This window comes from Sturnus vulgaris, chromosome 14, assembly GCF_052056855.1.
Source record: "Sturnus vulgaris isolate bStuVul1 chromosome 14, bStuVul1.hap1, whole genome shotgun sequence".
Lineage (NCBI taxonomy): Eukaryota > Metazoa > Chordata > Aves > Passeriformes > Sturnidae > Sturnus > Sturnus vulgaris.
In genome coordinates, this window is record NC_142256.1 from 9,920,291 (window position 1) to 9,948,042 (window position 27,752).

Here is a 27,752-nt window from a genome sequence, read left to right on the forward strand (position 1 = left end):
GAATGCCCAGCAAGGATGCACAAGCAGGAACCAGAGAGCAGCCAAGGCAAAAGGAATCCATGATTCTCCATCACTTGGAAGTGTGATGTCCCTGCAAGAGCTGGAACCTTCTGGAGTGCTGGGAGCTCTCCCTGCCTGCCCTGCAGCTTCTTCACTGCAGAAATTTGGGGTGACAGGAACAGTGCTGTGTGTCCTATAAGGCTGGGAGAGCTGGGGGTGCTCTGGAGAAAGCTCTGGGAGACCTTAGAGCCTCTTCCAGTGCCTAAAGGGGCCCCAAAGAAAGCTAGAGAGAGGCTTGGGATAAGTCATAGAGTGAGAGGAGAGATCTGGCCTCAGCAGCCCACGGCATCCTTGGGAGAGCAACAATGTGCCCATTGCTGCAGCAGGAATTGGTGATATTTGTGTATAGTTTATATATTTTTGTTTTATACATATCACAGAATCCCAGACTGCTTTAGGTAGGAAGGGACCATAAACCCATCCAGTTCCACCCCCTGCCATGGGCAGGGACATCTTCCACTATCCCAGGTTGCTCCAAGCCCTGTCCAACATAGCCTTGGACACTGCCAGGGATCCAGGGGCAGCCACAGCTTCTCTGGGCAATAATATCCTACCATATATAATAGACATAATATTAAATATACACATATATCTCTCTATAAAATGTGGTTGTAGGTGCCATGTTCAGATCAGGAGTGACTCTGTGGTCGATGTTGAAGCTGGGTTGATGTCCCAGCACCAAGGGCTGTGCACCCCTTCACTGAGTGTCCCCAGATGCCCCACAAGGTCCCTGTTCTCTCAGCAGAGACAAAACCTGGTGGTTTTGGTTATTCCCTGGTTGGAGCCCTTGACTCTCCATCTCACTTCTCTCAATAGCTGTGTGACAAAACCAGCGGTTCCAGCCTATTTTGGCAACCACTTGCCCCAGGAACCTCAGGAGTTTCATCAAAAGCCTGGATGGATTTCGGGTCTCGGGTTTTATTCATTCCAGCATTGGCTGACAAAGCCCATTACATCATCCCTTTGGAAGAGAAATTCTCTGCAGCTGCCTGTGTGGCGCGCGGGGGGGGGGGGGGGGGGGGGGTGTTTAAAAAATAACACAGATTTTTGTTTCTTTCTTTCAGGGCAATTTTCCTCCCAATTGCTGGAAAACTGAATGCTAAAAAGCTTCAAAAGTGGGAAGAAAAAGGGCAGCGTGCAGCAGTTCCAGCCATTCCTGGGTTTATTATTATTATTTCCTTTCCAAAGACCAAGGGGGGAAAAATAGCCCCATTACCCCGCGCATCCAGCGCGCCCAGCCAGGCGTGAAAAGCAAAGGCAGTGTCATGGCAATGGCAGATGGCACGGAGCGGGAGCGGGAATGGGAGCGGGAATGGCAGAGAGAGGGAGGGAGGGCTCCGGCCCCGACCTCCGTGCGGACCGCGCTGCTAATTAGCCCCCGAGCAGGGACTAATTAAACGCGGAGGTAAGACAAGTGGTTACTTTTCTTTGCAGAGATGGGCTGTAGGAGTGATGTGGATGGAGCCGGAGCCGGTGTTGGTTGGAGTCGTGCTCACATCAATGGTAGGAAACGATTTCAATCTCGGCTCATCCCTCCCGCGCTGCCAGGGAGCCACAGCAGCTCTTCCCTGCTCTCTCCCAGTGACCACGGGCTGCACAGAATGTGCATTGCAAGGAAATACCGATGGGAAGGAGAGAGGCAGTGCCTGGACGCTGTGCTGATGACGTCAAGATGTGACATTCTCAATTATTAGCATTATTTGGCACCCAAGTATCCAAAGTACCCCCTTGAACTCACCCAGGGCCAGAGCAGAACCTCCTCTTCCCTCCTCCACAGTTGCTGTGGAGTATTTTTTCATGCTCCATAAGCTCATCCCTTTTAATCCACTTTTTCTGGTTTCCCATAGAAGAATCAGTTGGAAATAAATTATTTTCTCTGCCATCGAACTGGGTGCAAAGCTCTCAGAAATGGGATATAGGGAGGAAAATTATGATATAATTACAATACAGAATTATACATTATGTAAGATATTATATAAAATACAGTTATTCTGTAAATGCATTTATTTTTGCACTGCAGGAATTGGAAGTCCAGAGCTGCTCTTGCAGCTGCGGTTGCTGGCGATTTCTGCTGGGATGTGCTGGGCTTTCCATGGCTTTTATGAATGGGCTGAACTTTGCAGAAACCATGGGAAAACCTGTGGCTGTGGAACCTGTGGCAGTTCTTTGCCCATTCCCAGGCAGATGCTCTGTCCCCAGCACACACTGGCTGGGTGAGCACAGGCTGCCTCTGCTCAGCCTAAAATAGCTCCAAGCTCCAGCCCTGCCCTGCCCATGGAGCACTGGGAGCATCTCCCCACCTGCACCATGATCCCAGTCCCTGGGATCAGTGGGATTTCCACAGCAACGTCCCCCTCTTGCAGTGCAGCATCTGGATGATTCAAACTCCAGCGTTGCTGGATTTCTGCTTCCCAGTGAAACACTGGACAATTTGTGTTTCTATTTTTACTCTGGATTAGTCAAGGGTTGCTGCAGGACCAGATCAGGGGTGCTGGGCTTTCCATGGCCTTATGCTTCATCCCATAAATGCTCTTTGTCTTGGGTAAGCAGGAGAAAATCCCAACAGGACAACTCCTCTTTGCTGCCAGGGCTGCTGCAGCTCAGCACAGCTCACCCCCACCACTGCACTTGCCACCCTGGCTTCCCTCACACTGAGCTGGTCAAAGTCACTCACTCCCTTCTAAAAGCATCCAAGATTATGAGAAAACTTGGGAACATCTCACCAGCAGTGCTGTGGCTGAATCACCACAGTTCCCACCTGGCTGGGATGGTCATGGGATGAAAAGAGCCAAGGAGAGTTTGGGATTTCCAGAGAAATCTCCAAATTTCCACCTGTTGCTGTTATTTAATGCAGAAACAAGAGGAAAACAAACCTGTCTGGAATGAACAAATATGGAAATGGAGTTTGGAAAGGGATGGACTATGTCCATGAAAAATATTAGCAATAATTAGTCCCAAATCACTGCTGGGAGCTGCAGACATTGATAGTCTGGATCTCACATCCATCAGAAAGACTTGTAGTTATCAGCAGCTCCAGGGTCTTCCTGCCCTACAGCAAACACATTTTTCCTTCTTCTGGAGGTCTGGTCATGTTCTTTTTCATATCATTGTGAGAGAAATTAAAATATTTCTCATATCTGTATCAGGGCAAGAATTCATGAAGCTGAAAAAATAGTAAAAAATGCATAAACATAAAAATATATATATTTAAAAAATAGGAGCTTCCGCCTTGTATTCCCTGAGCACATGAGGTTGCTTCCAATGCACATTTTATTTTAAGGTGAGTTATTTTGTTGCCATAGTGACATCATTCAGGTTTCCAACCGCTGCCGTGTTGGTTTTCTCCCAGGCAAGACTTGTCACAAGCAGTCAGCATCCCCAGCCCCTTCCCAGCCAGCAGCTTCCCAGGGGCTGCAGGATTCCCTGCAAGTCCAGACTGCAGGAGGAGGTGTCACCACTCCCTGCTAAGGGAGGGGGACACAGGAAGAGTCAGAGAGAGAAGCAGGCATGGAAAAACTCTGACCAAAAGGATTTTCCTCTGCTCATTCCTTATCCTCCCTCCTCAGCCCGTGCAGTGAGCTGTGAGAAGGTCAAAGATAACCTGGTAGCTTTATTAATTAGCACTAATTAATACACTCAGCTGCCTCTGGTGTCATCGTGCTCATCTACCCCAGGCCCTGACACAGCAAGAACAAACCGTGTTTGCCCCCAAAAACTTAAAGTCTCTTTAAATCCAATTTCTTGCTGCACAGGTGTCTCATGGATTTATTTTATTACCAAGAGAACTGCACTAAAATAAAGATTTTAAATACAAAGGTCTGTAATTATGTTAATAAAGATGCAAAGAGAAGGGGTTCCCTGGTAAGAGAATATTTGTGGGGTCATTTGGGTCAAATAGGCTCTGTAAGTGTATTGGAAATTAATATTTAATTTTATGTATTTTTATCTTAAATATGTAAATTGTGTTATTATGATGCTAAAGACTTCTAATGGGAAATGCGCTTTTTTTGGCTCTAATTCATTTAATTAAAGCAGGCAGAGTGTGCCTCATTAGCCTAAAACCTATTTCATGGGTGCCAGGCCCTATATGTGACCGAGAGCCCGGGTGCCTGTTCTACTGCAAGGTCAAAAGGAGCTCAAAAAAAAGCTGTTTTAAAGGTTTTCTATGTCTTTAATTTTAAATAAACCATTCCCAGATTATCAAATCAAGGCCACATTCCCATGGCAGACCTGAGCCCTGTATAAGCCTTCCCAGGATTGCAGCATCTGGCTAAATCCAGCCCAGATTAAAGCAAAGCTTTCATTGCACAAACTCTCCCTGAAAGGAGCAGGATGCTCCTGCTGCCGGGAAAAGGACAGAGCTGGGAATTGCAGGCAGAGGATATGGAATGCCAAAGGCAGCAGCAGGGTCCAGAGGAGAGGAGGCAAAGTCCTGTGCTGTACGAGGGGCTGGTGCACTTCTCCTCTGCAGAGGGAATTTGGGAAGCAGAGCCATTGTGGGAGCGTTCCAGCCACGGCCGCTGGGTGTTTCTGAGATTACCCCGGCTCCCCGATGGAAAACCTCTGGAACACACCCTGAACACACCAGTCCACAGCAACAGCCTCCACAACGAGGTTCTTTACTTGCAGAGGTTTTAGCCAAATCCATTGTTTTAACACCCTTTTTTAATATTTATTTTCGAATGTCTTTGACTGGGGGAAGGGTGGAAGGGACTCCCAATTTAATTCCATAATCCCCCTAAGCCTTGCTTAATGCACTCACTCTGCCTGGCCTCTGTGAATTTTACAGTGGTGTTTTGGGTGGTTGCAGCACTGCACTGGAAAATGTCCCATCATTTATTTTGCAGCTATTTGAGGGAAATGATTCCCAGAGCTGGAAGCCCGGTTGTTAAATCCATATTGCCAAAGGAAACAAACTCTGTCACCCAGATGGGGCTGGACCTCGGGGCTGCCACGCAGATTCCTGCATGAGGTAGCTCAGAGTCCAGTTGAAAAATTCCAAAATTAACATTAAAGCAGAAGCAGGAGACTTTAGCAGTTGGTGAAAGATGTCATTTTTGGCTGAGGGGGTGGGTGGAGCTGCAGGGAACAAAGCAGAGTGCCCAGCTCTGGGACACCCGTGTCCCCTGGGATGAGTCCCCTCAAGCATGGCCATGGCTCACCTCAACTGCCCTGGGGTGGGAGGGATGGAAGTGCTGCTGGAGGGAAATTCCAACAACAGATTTTGTCTTGCTGCTTTCTTCTCCTGACAGAGAGGGAGTGCTGCAGCCTGGTTTGTTTTCCACATGTTCAAGAAAGACAAAACGAGGCTTTAAAGAGCCTTGACACATCTCACGAGCCTCTGGTCTCCCTAAATCCCTCCCTCAGTTCTCAGCTGCCAGGATTTCTCCAATATCTGCTTGAAACCTGCACCAACAGGTCAGTGTCACTCTCAATGGGATTTTTCCATGTCCCATTTCAGGATGCACTGTGTCTCCCACGGAAATGCTCCTCAGCCATTCCAGAGGCATGCTGGAGTCAGCAAAGACAAAACCCCCAAATAAAAGGGCATGGGGGGCTGGCAGAGTCCATAGGTAGCAGCAAAGTCAAGATGGGAAGATGGGTTTGGAAGAAAGTCAAGGTCTGAAAGGTGTGACCTGTAACTACCTCAGTCAGCAAGCAGGAGGAAGGAGCAAAGAGAGGAAAAAAAAGAAGAGACTGAGATCTACTGACTGCACAGATCAGGAGAGAGAAAGGTGTCCAGAGCCATCAGGAAACACATGGAGAAAGAAGATCCTCAACAGGAAATGGCAGATCCTTTAGGATAATGCGGAGAACAAACAGGAGATGCTTTTTTCCACCTCTACAATCAAATTCCACACTTGTCCCATTATAATCCAGGGATAATAATGAATACCTCAGGGAAATAAGGATTGATGGCACAGTTCTGTCCTTATGGACACCATGTGCCTTCACAGCTTCACCTCCCACCTACAGTGGTTTTCCAGCAGAAACTCAACCACACACAACTTGGGGAATTCACAAACTCTAAGTACACTTTTATTAGTGTAAGAGAAATGAAAGGGAACAGGCAACAGGGCAAGAACTTGCAGGTGTTGAAAAACACCTCACTGGAAATTAAATTAAATTAGTCCTTCAATCTAAAAAAACACTTTAAAGGCCCTTCCAAGAATGTAAGGCCTCTCCAAATCAAGATGACACACAAAACATTCTAGCAGGTTATGTCTCAAGCCCTAATAATTTAAGGCCAAAAATAAAGAGATTCTGAAATCTGAACTCCTGAGGACATCAGGGGAAAGACTTCTCCAGAGATACAAAGCTGGAAGGCTACAGGAGAATGTGAATGTCCATTAAATGATGAAAGAATGAAAGATGAGATCACACTACTTCAGAGGAATTTATAGAAGTTTCCATGTTAAAGCTTTTCCTTTAGAAAGAGGGAGACATCACCTCAAATTGAAGATCACAAGAAGAGACTTTATAATCAATACATAAAAATAATGGGGAGAGAATTCCTGTATGGGACAGCACTTTGAGAAATGTTCCAAAATTCCATCCTCGGATTCCATGATTAGTGACTTAGAAAGTTCATTCTAAACTCACACTCCTGTGGGCAAATTTACACAGGACAGCTTTCTAATCCATCACCTCATGCAGTAATTGAGAATTAATTGTATAAGACTGTATTTAAAGAGTATTAATGAGCTTATTTACAATGTCTGCCTGTTAGAGATATCAATAAATATAAAAAATACATCAAATTGTTTTATAACCTTTTATTTCAATAAAAGCAGCACTCTAAAAAAACCCTATTGCACTCCTTCCCAATATTTCTGATATTTTTGTAAAATGAAAAATATAATTAAAACATAAAACATTCTCAAAACTTTTTTTATGGAAAGGGGTATGGATACAGAGGGATGTAATTTTATTAAAATTGTTTACTTAGCTGAGGAGTTCCAGTAAAATTTGCATGTCCAAGGGAGAGAGGTGATGAATTCCCAGTTGCATTGAGATACTTTGTGCCCAGGCTTCTAGGAGAAGCAAAAAATGCAGGATTTAGCCCTAAAAAAATCTAAAAAGAAAAATCGCAAAAAAAAATCAAAGGATTATTTACAAATCTTTAGCATGACTTCAAGTTGCTGAATTAGCCCAGTAGTGATATCAGGTGGTATTTTTGGGGCAAGATATTTATGCAGGGGACCCCTGGACTGGTAGCAGCCACAGGCATGTCAGGAGAAGCTGGAAAAGGTTTGGAACAGGGGGCTGATCCCAATGAGGGGACACAGGTGAGAATGAGGCCCTTAGACAGGAATCATGCTGAGTGCAGTAGTAACAGCAGCAATAACAAAACCTACCTGGTCACTTACACCCAGTAGTAATTTTGCTGCTATAAAACTTGAGGGGTTCCAGGCATTTTGAGGTACAAAGTTGGAATTCAGAGATGCTGAGGATGGACCTGACATCATTCCTCTGGTCCTTCTGCTGGCAGAGCCCAGAGCACACAGGGACACAGAGCCACCCCTTTTCCTGGGTGTTTCACCCACAGCTGGATTTGGCATTTCTGTGTGAAATAGAGACAGGGAGAAATGTTTAGATAATAGAAATTTCACTGCTTTGCAAACCAGGCAGATTAAGTTCCTCCAGTCGCAGCAGGGCTGCACACACTGATCACAGCTCACAGCAGCTAATGGCTGCCATAAGGAATATGAGATATGGATCAGTCCACGGAGCAAGGGATGACACTGCTCCAGGCAGCTGGAATTTAGGCTGAATGGATTTTAGGATTCGCAAAAGGAAAAAAAATACATATTTATATCACCAGAACAAGTAATTTATCAACAAGATGAACTACTGCAAGATAGAATTTAGAAACAAAGGCGAGCGGCGTCCTGGCCGTTCCTCCATCGCCTTCCTACGGGATAACGCTGCACCCAACTCTTGGATGTCTGGCACCATCTAGAGGAATGATTGGAATGATGCAGCAGAGAAATTAAATATTAAATTATTAAAAATAGCAACAATCCTAGAGCAGATCTTGTGTAATATCTAACAGCTACTTAGTTATCATTTAATAGCTCTTGTCCAGGGAGAGAACCACAGGAAGGAGCGGGATCTTGGAGATTTGTCCTGCAAAAACAGGATGCTGGTTTGCACACATGAGCCCTGCACTCCAGCAACTGTAATTAGTGCTAATTATTTTGCACCTCATTTATTTTTAAAAATAAGCTATGATATCAAAATTTGAGGTTTCTGTATGTAAAGATCTTAAAATAATCTCGGACTTTTCAATATTCCTTTAGTCACAACTGTAGCACGAGGCATCAACTCCTAAATTCATTCTCTTATTTTTGAATCAGCTAAACAAAAACTTTAATTTAACTTTAAAATTTAAAAAGGATTTAATATAACTACTATCCTTGTTTGCCATTTATCTCCATATGAAAGGCCCAAGATGAGCAGGATGTTCACAGAAATCCTTGTGGGTTGCTTCCAACTCAGCATATTCTATGAAATGTACACACACACAAAAAAAAAAAAAAAAGCTTAATTTTGTTGCAGTGTTTAAATCCAGGCATGTGCATCCCTATCTACACTTCTGGAAAGGTACAATGTAGGTAAACCCACCACACCTGCACAATTCCACTACAAACTTTTTTTTAATTTTTAACCGTACATTGTTGGTTGTGCCAAACCACAATCCTGTTTTCACACACAGCTAAAGCAGGATTTGACTCATGAGGACAGAATAATCATAAATAAAATATGAGAGAGACACCTTTACCTGGTGTTACAAGCTGACTGTGGGGAAGTTCATTTAATTTTGTAGTCAAATTAAACACAAGGTGGAGTTTTATTCTCAACTATAACTGAGAGCAAAACTCCCTACAACACCAAATGGGGAGAAGCAATGGGTATTTGAACATCAGCAGTTCCTACTCCTAGAATCTGTCAAAAACTTTAGGTTTTATTTCTTTAAAGAGGAGTATGGAAAGAAACAGCTACAATCCAGCTTCTTCCTCAAAGCATCTCTGCTCCTGAATCCTTCTGTGGCTCATTAGTCTGTTCTCCCTCCTCCTGCCACCAGCTGCTGCTGGCATTTACATAACAGAGCTCTGCTCTGAGGAAAGATGAATCAGCACATCCATAAAATCCTGCTTTCACTCCCAGATTTACTATCACCCCCAGCATGCTGCTGCTTGGATGCAGATGATCTGGAAAAAGATGAGTCATGGAGCTGCAGGATCCGTGTGTGGTGTGGAAATGGAGCTCCTGGGAAAGAGAGGATGGGCATTACTCACCAGAGATGACTCCTGGAGGGGAAAACCCAGGAGAGGTGGGAAAAGGTATCGGTAACAGCCCTTGTAGTAGGCTTGGGGAGTAACAAAGCAACTGGGAGAGGGTTAAGGAGGGGAAGCTGAGGTGCCAGGGAGTCAGGAATGTTGGGAAGAGGTCGGGAGTGACTGTCCAGCCACAGCCAGGCCAAGGGAAGCTCCCCATGAACTGTTTGGGAACAAGGAATGCTGGTTGTACCTGTCCCTGGTGCAGGTACCCACACAGCTGTGCCCTGCAGCACACACAGGACATTGGGGCATTCCCAACACCCTCCTCTCCTGCTGATGCAAGAATTCATCTGAGCCACGATGTGGAGCAACACCAAGCACAGCCAAGCACTGACACAAAGTCATGGATTGAGCACCAAGCAAGGAGTGGCCAGGCTCCCAGCTGGAAGGCTGCAGGAAGAACACAAGCAAGGCATGGATAAGCCTACTTGGGAGCATTTTCTATCCCAGGCCTTTCAAAGCCCTTTTTAGTTACTGCAGAAATCCCCATGGGCTCTTGACAGGCCCAAACAGAACAATCCTTCCTGGTGGTGCTGCAGTTTTACCTGTGCCACCCCCAAGCTCCAATAAAAGCAAATCATGAGTGGAGAGATTCAGTAAGGCACAAAAAAGTGCCAAGGAAATGTTAGATTTGTAAACAAATACAGAATCATGGAATCCCAGAATGGTTTGGGTTGGAAGGGGCCTTAAAGCTCATCCAGCCCCACTCCCTGCCATGGGCAGAGACATCTTCACTGTCCCAGGTTGCTCCAAGCTTTGTCCAGCCTGGCCTTGGACACTCCCAGGGATTGGGCAGCCACAGCTTCTCTGGGCACCCTGTGCTGGGGTTCCCCACCCTCACAGGGCAGAATTCCTTTCCAGTGTCCCACCTAACCCTGCCCTCTGGCATTGGGAAGCCATCCCCTCTTGTCCTGGCATTCCAGGCCCACGTAGTCTCCATCTCCCCTGTGGGCTCCCCTCAGGCCCTGGAAGGACACAATTAGGTCACCCTGGAACTTCTCCAGGCTGAACAATCCCAATTCTCCCAGACTTTCCTCACAGCAGAGCTGCACTATCCCTCTCATCATCTTGGTGCCTCCACTGGATTTGCTCCAACAGCTCCATGTCCTTCCTTTGCTGGAGATCCCAGGGACGGAAGCAGCAGGGGGGGGGGGGGTCTCACCTAAGCATGGACATATTAAGGAGCTGTTGGCACCAGAATGCAGCAGGACATGGCGCTGAGCAGTATTTATGGGGCTGATTTTCCCCTGACATGGAATTCTGTTCAGCTCAGGAAGATGGATTTGTACTTTCAGGGCGTATCATAAAACATCATCTGGGCTGTCTCCTTTGCCTTCCCATCATGCATGAAAGGATGAGCTTGCAGTTCTGGCTCTGAAGACAGGTGGGAGAAACATTACCTCTCTGGAGAGTGGGATCAGTGTGTGCTTCTCCTGGCTGGGAATTCATTCTGAGAACAGCAGTTTCACACTGTCTCTCCTGGGAAGCTCTGCAGCTTTGAAGGCTCTGGGGTCCTGCTGGGAAGCTGGGAGAGCTGTTTCTATTGGGAAACCACTGGAATTTGCAGCTTGGTGAGGTGGCACCTTGTGTCTGTCCACTGCCGAGCTGAGCAATGAACCTGCCCCGAAAACATTCCGAGGGCAATTGTTTGAAGCCTACAAGAAAAATGGAAAGGCACAAGGGGAAATGGCTTCCCAGTGCCAGAGGGCAAGGTTAGGAGGGGTAGAGGGAAGAAATTTTTACTGTGAAAGTGCTGAGGCCCTGGCACAGGCTGCCGAGAGAAGCTGTGGCTGCCCCATCCCTGGGAGTGTCCAAGGCCAGGCTGGACAGAGCTTGGAGCAACCTGGGATGGGGGAAGATGCCCCTGCCCATGGCAGGGAGTTGCACTGGATCAGCTTTAAGGTCCCTTCCACCAAACCGTTCTGTGATCCTATCATCTGTCACTGACAACTCCAAAACTTTAGAGGACAATGAAGAGCAAACAGGGTCCACACATCACCCAGCTAATCCAAGCTCCTGGCACAAAACAACTTCCACAGGTGGATGAAGGGGCAGGTGAGTACAGGTGAATTATGTGGAGCAACTTAATGCCAAATCCCCAAATCCTTCTCCCTAGATTGGCTGGGTGCCTGGAGGAATCCCATGGAGGTGCCAGCAGGGAAGAATGCATCCTGACTGCACAGCAAGAAAACTGAGCCAGTGCTCCAGTAAACCCAGTCCTGAGCAGATGCTGTAAATATATGCTCAAACTCAACTTATTCTTAATATTTCCAAAGCATCAACTCACAGTGATTCAGCTCTCAGTATTCCAGGCATTAAGAGAGGTTATCGTTTGTTATTTCATGATGACAGTGTTTTTTACACTGCCAAGGCTCTGGAGTTCTAATACCAAATGTCAGGTACTTGAGATAAAACACAATTCACTTGATGTGTTTTAGCTACTTATTGCTGAAGCGACACCAATTTCACGAGCTCTGACAGGATGCCTCACATGAAAAAAATATTTATTTCCATTAAAACTATCTACTCTGACCCTGACCACTTTGTTCCTTGAGAAGGGGTGCTGTGTCCATCATATTTGAATTTCCTGGTCAATGGAAGCAAACACTTTTCTCTGACTCCTAAAGCCACCCGAACCTGAGACACTTCCCCGCAGCCAGGCCTTGTTTACCGGGAGCCCGGGCGGGCTGTCCCCTCCACGGCACACGCGTGGGCTCCATCCCCCTATCCTTAACAGCGTCCCTAAGATTCCTGAATTCCTTAATTCTCTTTATAACTGCTTCATCTGAGGCACACATCGGTCTCCATTTCCCAGGCGCTGCCAGGCAGGAGGACTCGAGCACTGAGGCCGAGAACACTGTGGCCGTGACGGCCGGAGCTGTGAGGGCTGAGGCCCTGAGGGCCGAAGCCGCGAGGACAGAGGCCGTTAACGCTCCCCGGTGACGGCTACCGGGCCTTCTGATGCACAGCTCGGCTAAGCGCTGCCCTGCGACGGCGGCCACACGCCTCAGGCACATCCCGGCTCTCCCGGCCCGGCCCTTCCTCCTCCTCCCCTTCCTCCTCCTCCCTCAGCCGCCACCCGGAAGTGGAGGGCGCCCCCCCGCGACGCGTCACCGCCCCGCCCTTCCTGCCCCCCCCGCCCGCCCGGCGCTGCCGCGCGCGCCCCCCAGCGGCCGGCGGCGGCGGTGCGGGCGGTGCCGGCGGCGCTCGGTCCGCGGAGCCGCGATGAGCCCGGGCGGGACCCGCGCCCGCACCCGCACCGGGACCCGCGCCCCGCACCGGCACCGCCGCTCCGGCATGGGGCTGCGCCCGCACTAGGAGCCGAGTCCCCCCGGGGCGCCATCCGCCACCTCCCCTCCCCCTCCCGAGGAGGATGGCGGCGGCGGCCGCCCCGACCCAGCTGGAAGCCGGTGGGTATCGCTGGCGGCGGGGGCTGCGCTCCGCACCCTCTCCGTTCTTACCGTGTCTAACCCGCTCTCCCCCGCCCCTCCGCAGAGCTCTACTACCTGATCGCACGGTTCCTGCAGTCCGGACCCTGCAAGAAATCCGCCCAGGTGAGCGCGGAGCCGGCGCTCCGGCCGGGCCGGGCGGGCGGCGACGGGACGGGACGGGACTGGACGGGATGGGACGGGGCGGCGGAGCCGCTGCGCTGCGGTCGCCGGACTCACGTCCTTTGTGTGTGACTGTGTGTCCCTCTGTCCCTAGGTACTGGTGGAGGAGCTGGAGGAGCACCAGGTGAGGCGCCTGCCCCGGCGGGACGGGGGAAGCCCTCGGGACGGCGGGGTCGGCGTTTGCCCTGCCCCGTCTAACCCAGCCCATCTCCGCCCGGGACACCGGCCGGGAGCGCGGCTGCCCCGCAGCGGGGCCGGGGGCAGCGGCCGGGGGCTCCATCCCGGGGGGCGCGGGCGGGCACCGGGGGGGGGGGCTTCCCGGGGAGGGGTCGCTCGGGCTCTGACGGCCGCCCCCGTCCCCGTGTCCCTCCCGCAGCTGATTCCGCGGCGCCTGGACTGGCAGGGCAAGGAGCACCGCCGGAGCTTCGAAGACCTGGTAAGACAAGTTTCACTCCTGACTTTTCCGACAACTTCCTCCCGCCCCCCGCGCCGCCGCCGCCGCCGCACCGGGCGCCGCGTCCCCCCTGGCTCGCCCCGTTTGTGTGTTCCCCCCCAACCAGGGCTGCGGGCTGCGCCCCGCCGAGGCCGCGGCGGGCCGCGGGGTGCGGAGCGGAGGGGAGGGCAGGGAGCGGAGGCGCGGCGGGGCTGAGGGATGCCGGTGAGACCCCCCGTGGGCCGCCCGGTAACACCGGCGGAGCGGCCGCGCCGCGCTATTGTGGGGCCGGGGGTTATCCGAGGGCACGCACCGGGGCCCGCCGCGGCCAATGGCGCTGCGCCTTACAACGCGGAGAGCGGTGCGCGGCGATGTGAGGCGGCAGCTGATTGGCTGCGGCGGCGCCGCGGCGGAGCCGGCGGGGCGGGGGGCGCGGGGCGCGGGTCCCCCCCGGTCCCCCCGCGCCATCGCCGCCGCCTCGCCTGCACCCCCGGGGCTGCCTCGCTCCGGGCCGGGCTCGGCCGCGCTCCCGCGGCCCGGCGGGGGTGGGGGACGTGCCGGACGTGCCGCCGGGCCCGGCGCTGCCGGGCTGGGTCAGGGATTCCCGGCCTGCGGCGGCCTGCGCGAAACCCGCCCCTCACCGCGGCGTCTGGGCCTGCTGTCAGGCAGGAAAGGAGGGGTTAGGAAGTGTGGTGTTGTGGCTGTTAAATGCCGGTGAAATACACGGAGTGGCGGCTTTTGGTGAGGTATAAACCCTATGGATGTGTGTCATTGAGGAAGGTCAGTCCCTCCGCAAGGCCGGGGGTGGGGGGTGGCCCTTGGCCCCGCACCCCCGGAGATGTGTCTATGTGAAAACCACAAAACTGAAGGATTCCAGTCCTTTTCCAAAGGGTCCAGACAGCCTTGGTTTCATTTCTGGGAGCTCTGGGCAGTGACGTGTGGTGCTGATGTAGCACTTCGCAGTTGGAACGCTGTAAACTTCCCAATAGCGTTTATGGCACTGATACCTGTGACCAGCGCTGGCACCTCACCTGGAAGGAATGGAAAGCACGTCCTGGCCTCTCCCGCTCCCATGGAGCGATGGTGACGTGGGATTTTGCCATGACTGGTGCTCAAACTCCTCTGCATCTGGCTCAGGAGCTGGTTTCCCACTTTAGCAACATTGTAGGAGCTCAGGTGTGGACAGAATTTGTGCCCAGTGGAGACCTTTGGACCCGCTGCTTTTCCCTTTCCAAAGCCTGTTCAGAATTTCAGATGGAAGCTGGGCTTCCTCACACCTCTTGTGGATAATTCTGGGACTGTGAATTGAGTGAGCAGACATAGAGCAAGTTCTGCATTCAATAAATTTTGGTGCTCTATGGCTTTCCTAGAGAATCTGAAATCTAATTGTGGGCTGTCTCAGGTTTAGCATGGGACTGCACCCAGTATCCAAGAGGAATATTAGCAGTGCCACTGTCAAGTCTGGTGTCAGAGAGAGTGGTTTTTCCTATTATTTCAATTAACATATGATTTTTTTTTCCTTTCATTCTCTGTGGCACAGATATAAAAGCCTTAAAACCTTTTTTTTAATGTGTGTGTGAACATGTTGAAAGGTACTTTTCTTTAACATTTTAGAAATGAGAGAAAAAACAATTTGAAGTGAGTTTTGGAGTTAATGAGAAATTTCTTCTTTCTGTATAAACTCATATCATAATTAAATTTAAGATTTTTTTCCTTGTGTCTTAAACTAATCAGTACTAAGCAATGCTTTTAGTTTGCCTTTTAATCTGGTATTATTTAACTGTTTCTCATGGTTTGCAGTAAGGATCAGGATTATAAATGAATCATTACAGTGAGACAGGTTGATGCCAGGTAGGATGAGCTGTTTCTCTCTGTGAATCCTCAGAGTGTTAAGGATGTTGAAGAAAGGCTTTTTCTCCCTCATTGCTTAGGGTTTTCTGTGTTTGGAATTTGGACTTTTGGCTGCATATGATTGTTTATTAACCTGAGCTCCTCGACTTCAGGGCTGGCTGGATGTCTGAATGCCATGCTCAGAACAGAGCCAGGGTTGTGAAGGACACAAAGCACTCCGACCTTCATTTTAATTATCTCAGGCACATAATGAACCAAAATTAAATTGGAGATGCCAGCAGTTGGAGGTAAAGGGTTTTTTTCCTACCCATTTCTCCTTTTTACAGACAGAAACCCAGAATCATTTACAATCTCAGCTGGGTGGTGCAGCTACTCTGGTCAGGCAGGTAATTGAATTCATGAAAGTTTACAACCCAGAGAAGTCTGATTTGTTTGTTTGCACAATATTCAGACAGAGTATTTCTTGTTCTGGTATTTCAGCTTTTTCCATCCTCAGTGTGGCTGTTCAGGTTCCGGGTGGTGTTTTTCAGAAAATATGCCAATACTGTGACCACTGAGTATGTTGTTACTGCTCCTGGGCTTTTGGGAGTGATAAAGATGGAACAGCCCAATGGCTACTGGGTGTTTTTTATCTAGGGAATGTTTACTCCCACTTCACTCCAGTTTTTAGGCAAGATCTGAAAGCTCACTGTGAGATTTCTTTGTTCCTTGTTTTTTTTCTTAAACTTAATCTTTTACTTTAAATGTCAGGTATCACAGGGCAGACGAGTAATTTAAGACATGCTAATAACAATTGTACCTATGGAGCAAAACCACACAGAATGCAAGTTTATGTGCATTTATGTTCCCTTTGTTTTTCCTGTTTGTTTTCACGTTGGAGCACTTTTTGCCTGGAGCATGTGGCTGCCTGTTTAGGTAATCACAGAGTCACAGAGTATCCTGAGCTGGAAGGGACACACAGGACCGTCAGTCCTGCTCCTGTCCCTGCACAGGCACCCAAACAATCCCACCCTGGGCATCCCTGGCAGTGCTGTCCAAACCTTCCTGGAACTCTCCATTCCCTGGGAGCCTGTTCAGTGCCAAAACACCTTCTGGAGGAAGAACCTTTCCCTGAGCTTCACCTAAATATCCCTGACACACTTCCAGCCATTCCCTGGGTCCTGCCCCTCTCTCAGGGAGCTGCAGCCCTGGATAACTCTCCCCTCAGTTCTCTCTTCTCCAGGCTGAATTCTCCAGGTGTACTCTACAGTGGTTTTACTTCCTCAGTGACTGCTGGTGATCTTGAGCCATGAGATGTGTTTGTAAAGGGGAGGTCAGTGAATCACAGAATCCCAGACTGGTTTGGATTGGGAGGGAGCTTCAAGCCCATCCCATTCCACCTCCTGCCATGGGCAGGTACACTTTCCACTAGACCAGGTTGCTCCAAGCCTCATCCAGCCCAGCCCAGCCTTACAAAGGTCTGAAGTGTGTCCAACTTGCAGGCAATTAGTGCTCTGGTTTTAAATGAACCACAGCAGCTCGGTGTGGAGTCAGCTGCTGTACAGATGAGTCAAGCTGAACGACTCCGATTATCAGCCCAGTCTCCAGTGACCTGCTGTTCCACATTATCTTTGTTTATTCCTGATAAAGGTGACTGGCTCTGCTCTGGTTTTAAGAACTTTCTAATGAGTTGAGTCTTCTGGCTCAGCCTGCTTTGGTCTTTGTGCAGAAAAACATGTAATTCTATGCAAAACAGAAAATCAGCTGTTGTTGGATAGTGGGGAATTTGCATCCATGAGCGGCTGTGCTGGTATGGAACAGCTTATGGGATTTGGCTCTGAGTTCCTGCCTTGCCCATCTGCATTGATTTAAAACTAGCCCTGAGTCCGAGGTGCTGGTATTTATAGATCCTGCCAATCCCAGCATTAGCAGAGCAGAGATGTTATAGTTTTGTCACTTCAGGAAAATGTCATCTGGTAGCCTGGTCGTTCCAACCTGTTCTCTCCAGGGACCCCAGTGGGTAAAGGCTTTTTTAACTCCAGTCTATTTGCATATTGTTGGCATTTTGTGCGGGTCCAGTGTCTGAGCTTCCTTTTGCTGACATTCCCTATTTGAGGTCGTGAGTAATTTCCTGCTTGCTCAGCTGCCTCGGCCTCTTGGCCTCCTCCACTGCTTTTTGATACAGTTGTCAATTGATTCTTAATTGATGGTTATTTTGGCAAATGAGGGAAGTGTTGGATCACTACCTGGAGGAGAGAAATCCACTGCTGAGGCCCAGCAGGAATGGGGACAGAGCAGCCTCTGAAGGGCTGCATCAGAGCCTCATTCCAGTCTGCAGCTTCTGCCCCAGATGTGTGCTTTGAAGAGATGTTCCACTGGGCTTCCCAAAAGAGATGGTTCCCAGGGCTCCCTGGTTCCCATCTCTGGCAAATCAGATATCTTCCTTTAAGTAGTAATCATGAAGAGTCTTTTTTGGGTTGTTTGTTCCCTGTTTATTGAAACCTTCCTTGGAGGAGGAGTTGTCAGCAGCTGTAGAATCACAGACTCCTGATTTGGAAGGGACGCACAAGGATCATCAAATCCAGCTCCTGTCCCTGCACAGACACCCCTGGAATCCCACCCTGTGCCTGAGGGCATTGTCCAAACAGGGATCAGAGTCACACCAGCGGATTTTGTTTCAGCTGTCAAGAAGCTGCTTCTCCCAGCTCCAGGGAAGACTCTCTGCTCGTGGTCTCTGAGATGATACTTCCAACCACAGGACCATGAGCAGGTTTAGGGGTTGAATTTCTCCAAGCCCTGATGTGACTTCACTAATAGAAGTGCCTGTGCTTATCACTGGAGCAGCTTATCTCAGCCTGGCTCAAGCAGTCAGGACTGGGGGAGTTTTTTAAAAAGAGATTTTTTTAGAAGAATAGATTGGTTTCACTTAATCCTTCACTTTTTAGACCCATTGTACAACTGTGGTTACTGTGTCAGAGAATTCACCTGGTTCTATTCCATTCTTGTGCTCTCATGTTTTAACTTTTATATGATTTTCACATCCTAAGGCAACAAAACATATTTTATGATTTATCCCAAGATGCAGCATTTGTTCTCACTTAGCAGGTTTTCAGCTCTGCATTATTTTAATGTGCATGTTTTGGGCCTGTATTACTCATCTCTATTTTTTTCCATTTTTCTGATTATTTTCTGAAATATTTACTCATTATATTCTGAAATATTTTCTGATATGTTTGAGGAGTTGATAATATCCTTGCTACTGTTTCATTTTGCCACGTGGGATTTGGACAAGCACACACTAAGAGGTGTAGCTGTACCTTTGCCTTTTTCCATCCTTCCTTTAAGGAAAATCTGATCTGAGAAACGTTGGTTTTTTTCAGCTGGATGTTTGCAACTTCATGTTCTAGAAAAATACTTAAAAACCATTTACAACTCTCATACAGAGGTGAAAGGAAGGGTTTTTGATTCAAGTTCTTCTGGGAACCTGAAAATAGAATTGCTTGTTTAGCTCTGGGCTGTGATTTAAGCATTTTTTCTGGAAGTTATTATGGAAAAAAATCACCAGGAGAATTTGCTGCTCTTGCTGCCTGCCTATGGAGCTGTTTGTTAGTAACAGCAGTGCTAATATTCAGATTAAGGGCTTATTGCTTATTTGGGGCTGTTGTGGGTTGTAGAAACATGGAGATGTGCAGGGAAAGGAGTGTGATCAGGGAATGCTGTCTGTGTGTGTCAGTGTTTGCTCTTTGCTATTCCCTACAAAACTGTGCTTTCATCTTTAAGCCACCAAACCCTTTTCCATTTTGGAGTTAGTCAGGACTGCTTGTGGAGCACCTTGGGCTCTGTCTCTGCAGTGGGATATTTGCTGCCAGGCTTCATTCAGCACCTTCCTAAGCACAGAATATGGTGAAACTCCCAGCCCAGCTCCAGGGTGAAGAGAGGAGTGTTTGCTATGCTACACTGGGAAAATTGTTTGGATTTTTTACATTTCCAGAGAGAATGGTATGGTTTGGGTTCTTTTGGTGCTCTGGAAGTAAAATTTCAGAGCTTCTAGGTTGGTGTTTTTGATCCTTTAATCTTAAGGTTGATGCATCACTGTATATTGGCGGTTGGTCACTGAGGGGTTTGTTGCTGGTTATCAAGATGGAAATAAGAATTTCATACTCAGATTTTACTTAGCTGCAGATTCTCTCTCTAGAACTTCCCTTTCAGACCCTTTCAGAAATCTTACACACTGAAGGGAAGCTGGTGCAGCATCATAAAATGTTTTGTAACATGAACATATTTACAATGTTTCAGGAATGAGTCAGAATGAGAGGCAAATACCAAAGTTTGGATAATCCTTTTCTCTCATTTCAACTTCTGTTATATCCCATCATTTACAGTGAAAGACAATTCATGCTCATACACTGAACTTTGCTGGCTGTACCACTGGCAAGGTGCCAGTATAATTTTGGAACTCTGATTTTAGGGAGAAAAGATAAAATGACTGGAGAAACCTGTCAGTGCAGGAGAGCATTCACAGGGTCATTCCTCAATGCTCACTCACAGGATGAAAAGTCTTGGAATGAGAACATGGTAATGCACTCATCGGGTTTCTCATTCCTGCACTGAAAAAAGGATGATTTGGGGTCTTTAGAATTATCATGATTGATGAGATGATTCTTTCACCAGCAGTGACTGAGGGGTGAGTAGAGGGAGGAAACTCTTCTCCAAGAGTTTCCTTCACATTGCAAGAGTTTTTAGCTGGGTTTAGTTAACTGATAATTTGTATATTTAATGAGATCTATTTCCCTTTTCTTTTTGGTTAAAATCTGAAATATGGGACAGTGTTGATCCTGCTCATGGTGCAGGTGGTGACATTATCCTGTGCTGGGTCATGTAGCTCCACTGCTGTTACCCAACTGGAATGAAAAAATTCCCAACGACGTGTCCTAATAATCTGTTTGATGACACAGTTGAGTGAACAATGTTTTGGCAGCAGGGCTGAGGGAATTACAGAGCTTCTCCTCCTTCCTGATGCCTGGCACTCCCTCTGGTGTGCTGGGGCAGGAGCTGGGCACATCCCTGGGATCAGGGTAGGCAGGAGGCTGTTGATCCATGAAAAGAGGTGGATGGAGCTGTGTGTCCTGTGTCAAAGGAGCTCTGATGGGCAGCTTTTCCTGCCAGTTTGTAAATGTAGGAGTCAGGCAGTGCAGGACATTCTGGATAATGAGGCACAATTTATTTGTTGTTTGAACAGTGTCAGAAAAAACTGTTGTTGTTCCATAGAAAACAGTCTCTGTCCAAAGGGAAAAATAAAGGATGTTTTCCCAACATGACAAAATTGGAGCTTACACATGTGGGTCTTAAAGATACCTACTCCCAGGAGCAGGAAAGTGGAGACTGAGTATTGATTTTAGGGTAATCTTTAGGGGTTTTAGGTAATTTTTAAGGTTTTTATTCTTTAGCACATGTGATGTCAATGCAAGGGTGTTTCAGTTAAGCAAAAAATGGGAAGAGAATTAACTGAAAGGTAAAAAAGACTTAAAAAAACTTGTTTGAGCAGAGCACTACACTGTTTCTTAGTAAGGGATAAATTTACAATTTAAGCTGTTACAACCTGAAATTTCTGATGTGGCTTTTACAACATTCCCCATCACTTTAAAATGCAATATAATTAATTTTGAGGGAGTTTTCAGGGAATTTAAGCTTGTTTGCAGTGAATTTACACTTGAATATCAAGCAAAGTGCTACCAGTTCAAGGAAAAATAAACCAGTTTGCAAATGTCTGTGTTGTTTGTGTGTTTAGGTGGCTGTCAATGCACACATCCCTCCGGATTATCTTCTTAGGATCTGTGAGAGACTTGGACCCCTCTTAGACAAGGAAATCCCCCAGAGTGTCCTGGGGGTGCAGACTTTGCTGGGTGTGGGGCGCCAGTCTCTCCTGAGGGCAGCAAAAGGTAAGATTCTCAATTTCTCTGGGCTTGAATTCTATTTTAATGATTAACCCCCTTTTGTTACCATTCCTGTCGGGATATCTGTGTGTTTGCATGAGCCCTGGTTTGTCTCCTGTGCTTGCCAGCTTTTTTCTTCCTAAAATGCAGTTGTTGCTGGCCCTGTTGGATGTATTTTTTTGGTTTGAAAATGCTATTTTAAGGAATTCTTGCCTATGGTTGCCTGATCTTGTTACTTCTTCTGCCTCCTTCCCCAGTGTGTTGGTGTTTGTGTAAATGATGTGAATGGGATTAGAGGTTTGATGTGTCTGAAAAATGCCTTTTTTTCCGTGTACATTTACACACATCTGTGCCTAAAATCACTGAGCTGGGCTGCTTTTCAGCCTGTTTTTTTCCATTCTTTGACTCCCTGGCTCTGCAGACACAGGACAGGGTGGTGGCATTTGGGACAGCATTTAGGGAGTAGGAGAAGGCCAGGCTGATTCTTCAATGACAATTCCTGCTTGTCCTTGCTTCAGGTTAATTTGAAAGCCCCCATTCCTTTCATGAAAAGAGCACCAGTCCTTTTCCCTTTGTAAAACTCTCTCTGCTTGAGAGAATGATCCTGAGAGCAGTTTTGTGTTAGAACTAAAGAGATCTGAGAGCCATCTGCTATTGAAGTGATTCCTCCTTCCCTCCTCACTCCATGCCCCTGCCACTTCCTCCCTGCAGGAGCCAGAACTTCCTTGATCCTGGGATGTGCTGATTCAGGGAGCTGAAATGTTGCAAAATTTGTTGTAGTGAATTAAATGAGCTGGTGGAGAAGGATCACAGGGCTGGAGGTGACGCAGGAGGGAGGAGCATTGTCCTGGGAGAGGAGGAGGGATGGCAGAGCAGGACCTTCCTGTTTTGGTGGCAGTTGAGCACTTAATTCCCTGTATGCTGTGAAGTCACACTGAGCATCTGCCCATCCATTGGATCTCTCCTGGAGGGATGAGCTGTTCCCAAACATGTAGCCCTACAGAGTTCTGGGACTGAGTCTTGTTTTGCCTGTGCTTTGCTGTAATTAGGTGCAGAAATCCAGGTTTGCAGAGAAAGCTTGCACACTCAGTTTGCAGCTTAGAAGCAAACAGCAGCAAAATGTAAAGAGAAAATAAACATTTTTCTGCAGGGGAACAGAAGGATTTAGGTGGATGGATCTATTTTAGGAAGTCTGAGTGCTGTTTTTAATGAGTATCATTTAATACTCTGTGCAGCAGTTTGGGGTTTAATCAGAAGGTGCTCTCAGGAGTCTCTGAGTCACCTCAGCTTGTGCACTTTATGTTCAGAGACCTACATGGTGCTGCACAGATCCACCAACCTGCGGCACTGTCCTTCTGTTTCAGCACTTACTCACCGTGGAAGCTCATTTCTCTCCCTCCAGATGGCCAGAAATGGAAGAAATCCAGGTCTAATTTCTGAGGCACTTTGAACAGTCTCAGAAAAATCACTATTGTTCTAGAGAGGAGCCTCTCCGAGGCCAGTTGGCAGCAGAGAGCTGGAGAGTCTTTAAAGAGAACAGTCTTCACTTTAAAACAATGATTTTTGGGGGGGGAGGGGGGGGCTTGGGGTGCAGAGGACAATCTGAAAGGAGGGCACATTGCCACATATTGCAGGAAAACAGATTTATTGGAAAAAACCCTCACTTCTCTCACTTTCAGGCAGCAAAATGCGAATTCTCAAATGTGCAGTTCCTAAGCAGAGGTGCTTTAAGTGTTGGCATTGCAAAAGGAAAACATGGCAGAGTTCAGTTGGGCCTCAGTATAAAGTGCACCCACTTTTTAAATTCACTTCTTCTCTCCATGAATTTAGAGTCAAAAATCACTCAAATTAAGCAAAAATAAGTTGAAACCATTTACAGTGACGCTGCCGAGGAACTGGAAATCAGAGTCGCAATCTTTAAATGAGGAATCTGACAAAGTGTTTAATCAGACAAATCTTATTCTGGGCTGTTGAGAGTGGTGCTTGATCTCTTGATTATGTAATGTATTGATTATTTCTTGTCCCTTGTCACTCTTGCTGGTGCAGACTTCAGACACACACTATGGAAAGGATCTGCATTTGCAGCTCTGCACAGGGGCCGACCCCCCGAACTCCCAGTGAACTATGGAAAACCACCAAACGTGGGTGAGTCTGCAAGTCCATTAAATATTCTTTTCTCCTCTCTGTATTTATTCCCACCCCACAGAAAGTTCCTCTCACTGACTAAAACACTGCTCTGGGCTTGTATTAATGCTTTCTCTGACATTCATGATGAATTAGTCTAAAATAGGTCTCTCCCTGACAATAGAATAATTTTTGTGTTATTCAGGATTGGATTTTCCACAGTGTGTTTAGCCATGTTTTGCATGGCTGTTTGGAGGGCATTGGGCTTAAGTATTTTTTTATGGTTTGCCTCCATAATACGTACATGTGGTTGTAAGATTGGATGTGCATGCTCACAGGAGCATGGAATCCTGGAATCATCATGGAATCTTAGCCAGAACAAAGAGTCTGGCTCCCAGGGAACTTCTTTTACTCAAGAATTCCTTTTAGTTGGATTATGACAGAAAACAGACTGCTTGCAACATCCCTCTCCAAAAAGGAAATAATCACCAAAGCAACATTTGTGTTCCTTCAGCCTCAGTTGTCCACACAATTAGATAAAGAGCTTGTATAAAACTCAGATATATGTGGGCTCTCAGCTTACATCTCATCACAGAGCTGCTCTGTTTTATATAAACTCAAGTGTTTGCCTTGTATGGTTTGAACTTTCATTAACTGTTTTTATAGCAAAAAAAATTGATTCTTGCAGGCATAAAAGTAAATCCTGGTTTGTTTCTTTTTGGGGTATTTTATCTCTGTTTGTGCAAATGGATACATTTTCCTGGTTTGTCAGGGAGTCCTTTCATATATGGATCCTTCCTCCCTTTGGAGAAGTAGGGATGGTGCTGGCAGTTTTCTGTTTCTACCCTCTCTGTGTATTTATTATTTTAGGCTGGTTCTGCAGTTGCTTTACTGTGAGCAGTTGTGCTGATGGATTACTAATGGTCTGAATTGTAGATTTATTGCACACAACTCCTCTGGTTGTATTTCTGCATGGATTCTTGGATCAATTCTTTCATCAGACTGGGTGTTTTTGGAATATGTGGTATTATTAATGAGCCATCCTGGCAGATTGGACTTTAGCATTTGTCATGCTTTCATGGCAAAGGGCTGTGCTGCTTGCTTGGTAACAATTTAGTGAATTAAAAAACAGAATAATTGTTTTGTTTGGATGTTTTCCTAATTGTTTCTTTTTTTTAAGAAATACAAAGGTATTATATGGAAAAGGGTCTTTCATAGCCAGGAAATGATTTTTATAAGTATTGATTCCTGGAAAAATTCAGTCCTTTGGTGTAGCTACATAAACTACTACTAAGAGAGGAAAATGTGCATAAATATTAAAATATGGATTTGACTTCGGGCAAAAGTTTGATTTTGGAAGAAGTTTCTTTTTAATCCTGAAGAGGAAGTCAGAAAATTCTGTGCCTATTTGTGCAAAATGGGTGTTTTTTTCCTGGTGAGTTTTGCCAGCCAGAGATGCTGCAGTGTGTGTGTGTGTGTGTGTGTCTGAAGTACAAGATGAAGAAGTGTGCCCGACCTCTTTGGTATTTTGGCATAACTGTGAATTCCCACATCGTGCTGGCTCAGGCAGATGGACTTTTCTGGAATTACTTGCTGGAGGAGTTGGGCTGAAGTAAAAGAAACCCATTGATGTGTATTCAGGAGTGAGGTGATTGTGTAAGTACCTGTGCAAAGTGGTAAATTAGGTATAGGATGAGCAGCCAGGAGTAGTCTCACATCGTTTCCCTTCCAGTGATAAGGATTTAAACTTTCCACCATAAAAGCTGAGAGAATGGAATTACTGATGGTCCAGCTGGGATCAACTGGGAGGGCCCAGCTGCAAGAGTTGGGAGTTGCAGTGGTTGCCTTTTTGGGTGGTTGGGATGGGATCTTGTGGTCCATACTCCAAAATGAAAGGTCCTGCACAGTGGAACTGGAGTGGGAAATCCATGTGGCCTTTTCCCAGTGTGTTTATGCAGAGCTGGGAATCTCCTGGCTGGGGGAGTCTCTGGGAAAGTGCTGAGCTGTGGAAATCATTCCCAGGGATGTGGTGAACTGCTGGAAGGGGACAGGGAGGGAAAACACTGGCAGAGCTTCCTGCTGCCAGCAGGATGACATGGAGGAGGAGAGTCTGCTCGAGCCTTTCTGGGCAGCTTTTGCTGTAGTGGAACTTTTAGGGCTCCCTTTGTGCTCTTGCAGACTGAAAGTGGAAAGACTGGTCATGCAGTACCTCAGGACTGGGAGTGATTCCCCTTTGATAAACCTGCTTTTGATGCTCCTTCGATTTTGTCAGGGCTTTTTTTTTTTTTTTTTTTTTGCAGGCAGCTCAGAGCAAATCAGAAAGAAAGTTGTTTTCACTCTTTTTAAGAGCTGCTCTAACCTGAGGATGGAAATCTTTCTGTGGGCAGCTGTTGTTAGTGAAAACAACACAAAATTTGGAAGGAGAAGGTTTTCAGCACAGTCTCAGTGAATAAGCATTTCAGCTCATGGAAATTCACAGTCAAGGTGATCCAGCTACCTTGGGCCTGCCAAAGAGCAGCGCTGGGATGAGGTCAGGAATCAATGATGGTTCGTGCTGGAAATGAGTTCCATGAGGTCAGCAGCTCCCAGAGCTGGGACACGCTGTGCTTTCACTGCTTTTCCTGGGTCCAGGCTCTCTGTGGACGCACAGCCACCCTCTGAGAAGGTGTTTTCCACGTGGGAGCCAACTGTGTTGGTTTCCTGGCATTCCTGTGAAATCCTGGCTTGTGTCTCTCCCATGGGTGGTACCCGATCCCTGCTCGGATTTGTGATGGGGGTAAAATCTAGGTCCTCATTACAAAGCCGCAGTGCTTCTTGCAGAAGGTAAAACAGTCTGATCACCCCTGAGAAACTGATTTTAAAACAAACATTTGCACCAGTTTCCCATTTTCTAATTTTCCTTGCAAAAAGTGGATCGAGACAAGGGTTTTTAGGGAGAGCAGGAATTCCAGCTGGTGCTGCTCAGTGACTTTGCCTCACTGGAATTCTTGAATTCCTTCTGAGGTTCTGATTGAACTTTGAAGTCTGGGCTGTCTGATGATTGTTTTTTAAATCTAGCTTTCACTGGTGGGTTGTTGTTGCTGAGTGTGGGGTTTCTCCTTCCTAGGTGAACTTTCTTGCGAGGGTTTTTAGGTTGTGCCGTTACCTGTAGTGGAATGTGAGGTAAATTGTGATTTAGGAATTGCTGTTGTCAGTTTATGTGACTTGCATTAAGCACTGCAATTCTCCTCAAGGTGTGGCCTCCCAGGACCAAGGACTGTGGGGAAGAAAGGGAAAAATGCCTGTATTTTACAGGTTGGTAGTTGGAGGAGCTGAGATGGCCCTTCAGTGTCGGGACAAAACTAACTTTTCTTATCAAGAAGGCTGGATCTCCTCCCTTTTTATGGGAAATAAGTGTCTTGAAAATTTTTCCTGGCAGGGAATAGCGAGGGGGTGGACTTGGCAGCTCTTACATCCAGTGTGGCATGAAATACATCAGTTAATGAGATAGGTTAGTAAAATTTTTTAGGGTTACTAAGTTGCTGTTTCTCCATGTGGGAATTGTTGTTGGGTTTTAATGCTTTGAGGCCTTAGGAGGACAATAACTTCATTGTGCTGTGGAAAGGAAACTTGACAGGGATTTTTGTCATGTGGGGGTAATTCCCTATTTAGGTATTGTGTATTAATCTTCCTAAAATTACAGGAATGGAGAATGTTTGGTTTGCTCTTTTGAAGCAGTGATACTTTTTGGTTTTTTTTTTCCAAAGATCATGTTGCCTTGATAAAGTTGTTGCTCCTCATGGCTCAACAGTTCTGGATGTCTCTTATTGAAGCATTTCATAAACAGGGCTTTTTATTTGGTAATTATCCATGGGAGATGAGAAGTTTTGTCCCTATTGTGCAAATAGAGAAATAAACACAGAAAAAAAAAAAAAGAAATTACTTTCATATCCGCTGAAGCTGAACTGATTGCAAGGCTGGGAATCGACTGGAAAAATGAGGTGCCAAAACTGTGGGATTTTGGTGCCTTTTGGTGCTTCCTTCCTGGGGTTTACAACAAACAGCAGTGGTAAATGTTCAGAAGGATTGCAGGGGGACACAGAAAATATTGTGATTATTAGGAATATTTTGACGTGAGAGTGTATCTTTTTTATTCACACGATTCTTTATGTGGTTAAAAAAATATTCGAAGCCATTTGAAATTGCTTATAGGCACAGATACACTGTTATTATGTATTTGAAGATATAAATATATGTGTATTGAAATGCTTGAAGCCTTGAAAAGCACAGCACAATCACCATGTTGCTGAATGGCTCCACGTCTCTGTTGGCCTACAGGGTGGGGGAAAGGGAGGTGTGATCTTTTAAAGAATTCAGCTTTTAAGCTGTCATACTTGAAGAGTAAATAAAATAATGTATAGGCAAAGCTGAGGTTCCT

The 27,752-nt window shown here is 46.9% G+C and overlaps 1 protein-coding gene and 2 long non-coding RNA genes across 6 annotated transcripts in view; 2 read left to right on the top strand and 1 right to left on the bottom strand.

The window, feature by feature from the left end:
- Positions 1-1,080: 1,080 nt before the first annotated feature.
- On the top strand, positions 1,081-1,805 carry LOC148222145 (uncharacterized). Its single transcript, XR_015806732.1, has 3 exons — positions 1,081-1,220; positions 1,495-1,563; positions 1,643-1,805. It is a non-coding gene; the product is annotated as an uncharacterized LOC148222145 (long non-coding RNA).
- LOC106860362 (uncharacterized) lies at positions 1,205-13,344 on the bottom strand. Of its 3 annotated transcripts, none has more exons than XR_015806731.1 (5): positions 12,911-13,344; positions 10,805-11,094; positions 7,419-7,624; positions 1,799-7,125; positions 1,205-1,718 (listed from the first exon to the last, which is right to left on the bottom strand). It is a non-coding gene; the product is annotated as an uncharacterized LOC106860362 (long non-coding RNA). The 3 variants fall into 3 exon arrangements; XR_015806730.1 differs by having other exon boundaries at positions 1,799-7,135; XR_015806729.1 differs by lacking the exon at positions 10,805-11,094 and having other exon boundaries at positions 1,799-7,135; positions 12,911-13,343.
- The window catches only part of BRWD3 (bromodomain and WD repeat domain containing 3), a 50,153-nt gene continuing 35,008 nt past the window's right edge, over positions 12,608-27,752 (top strand). For both annotated transcript variants that reach the window (XR_015806726.1, XM_014888154.2), the window contains exons 1-6: positions 12,608-12,814; positions 12,900-12,958; positions 13,110-13,139; positions 13,392-13,451; positions 21,067-21,217; positions 23,258-23,356. Coding sequence is in view for 1 of the 2 variants with exons in the window: in XM_014888154.2 (XP_014743640.2) it covers positions 12,778-12,814; positions 12,900-12,958; positions 13,110-13,139; positions 13,392-13,451; positions 21,067-21,217; positions 23,258-23,356 (436 nt within the window). In the remaining variant the exon portion in view is untranslated. The remainder of the gene's footprint in view (positions 12,815-12,899; positions 12,959-13,109; positions 13,140-13,391; positions 13,452-21,066; positions 21,218-23,257; positions 23,357-27,752) is intronic.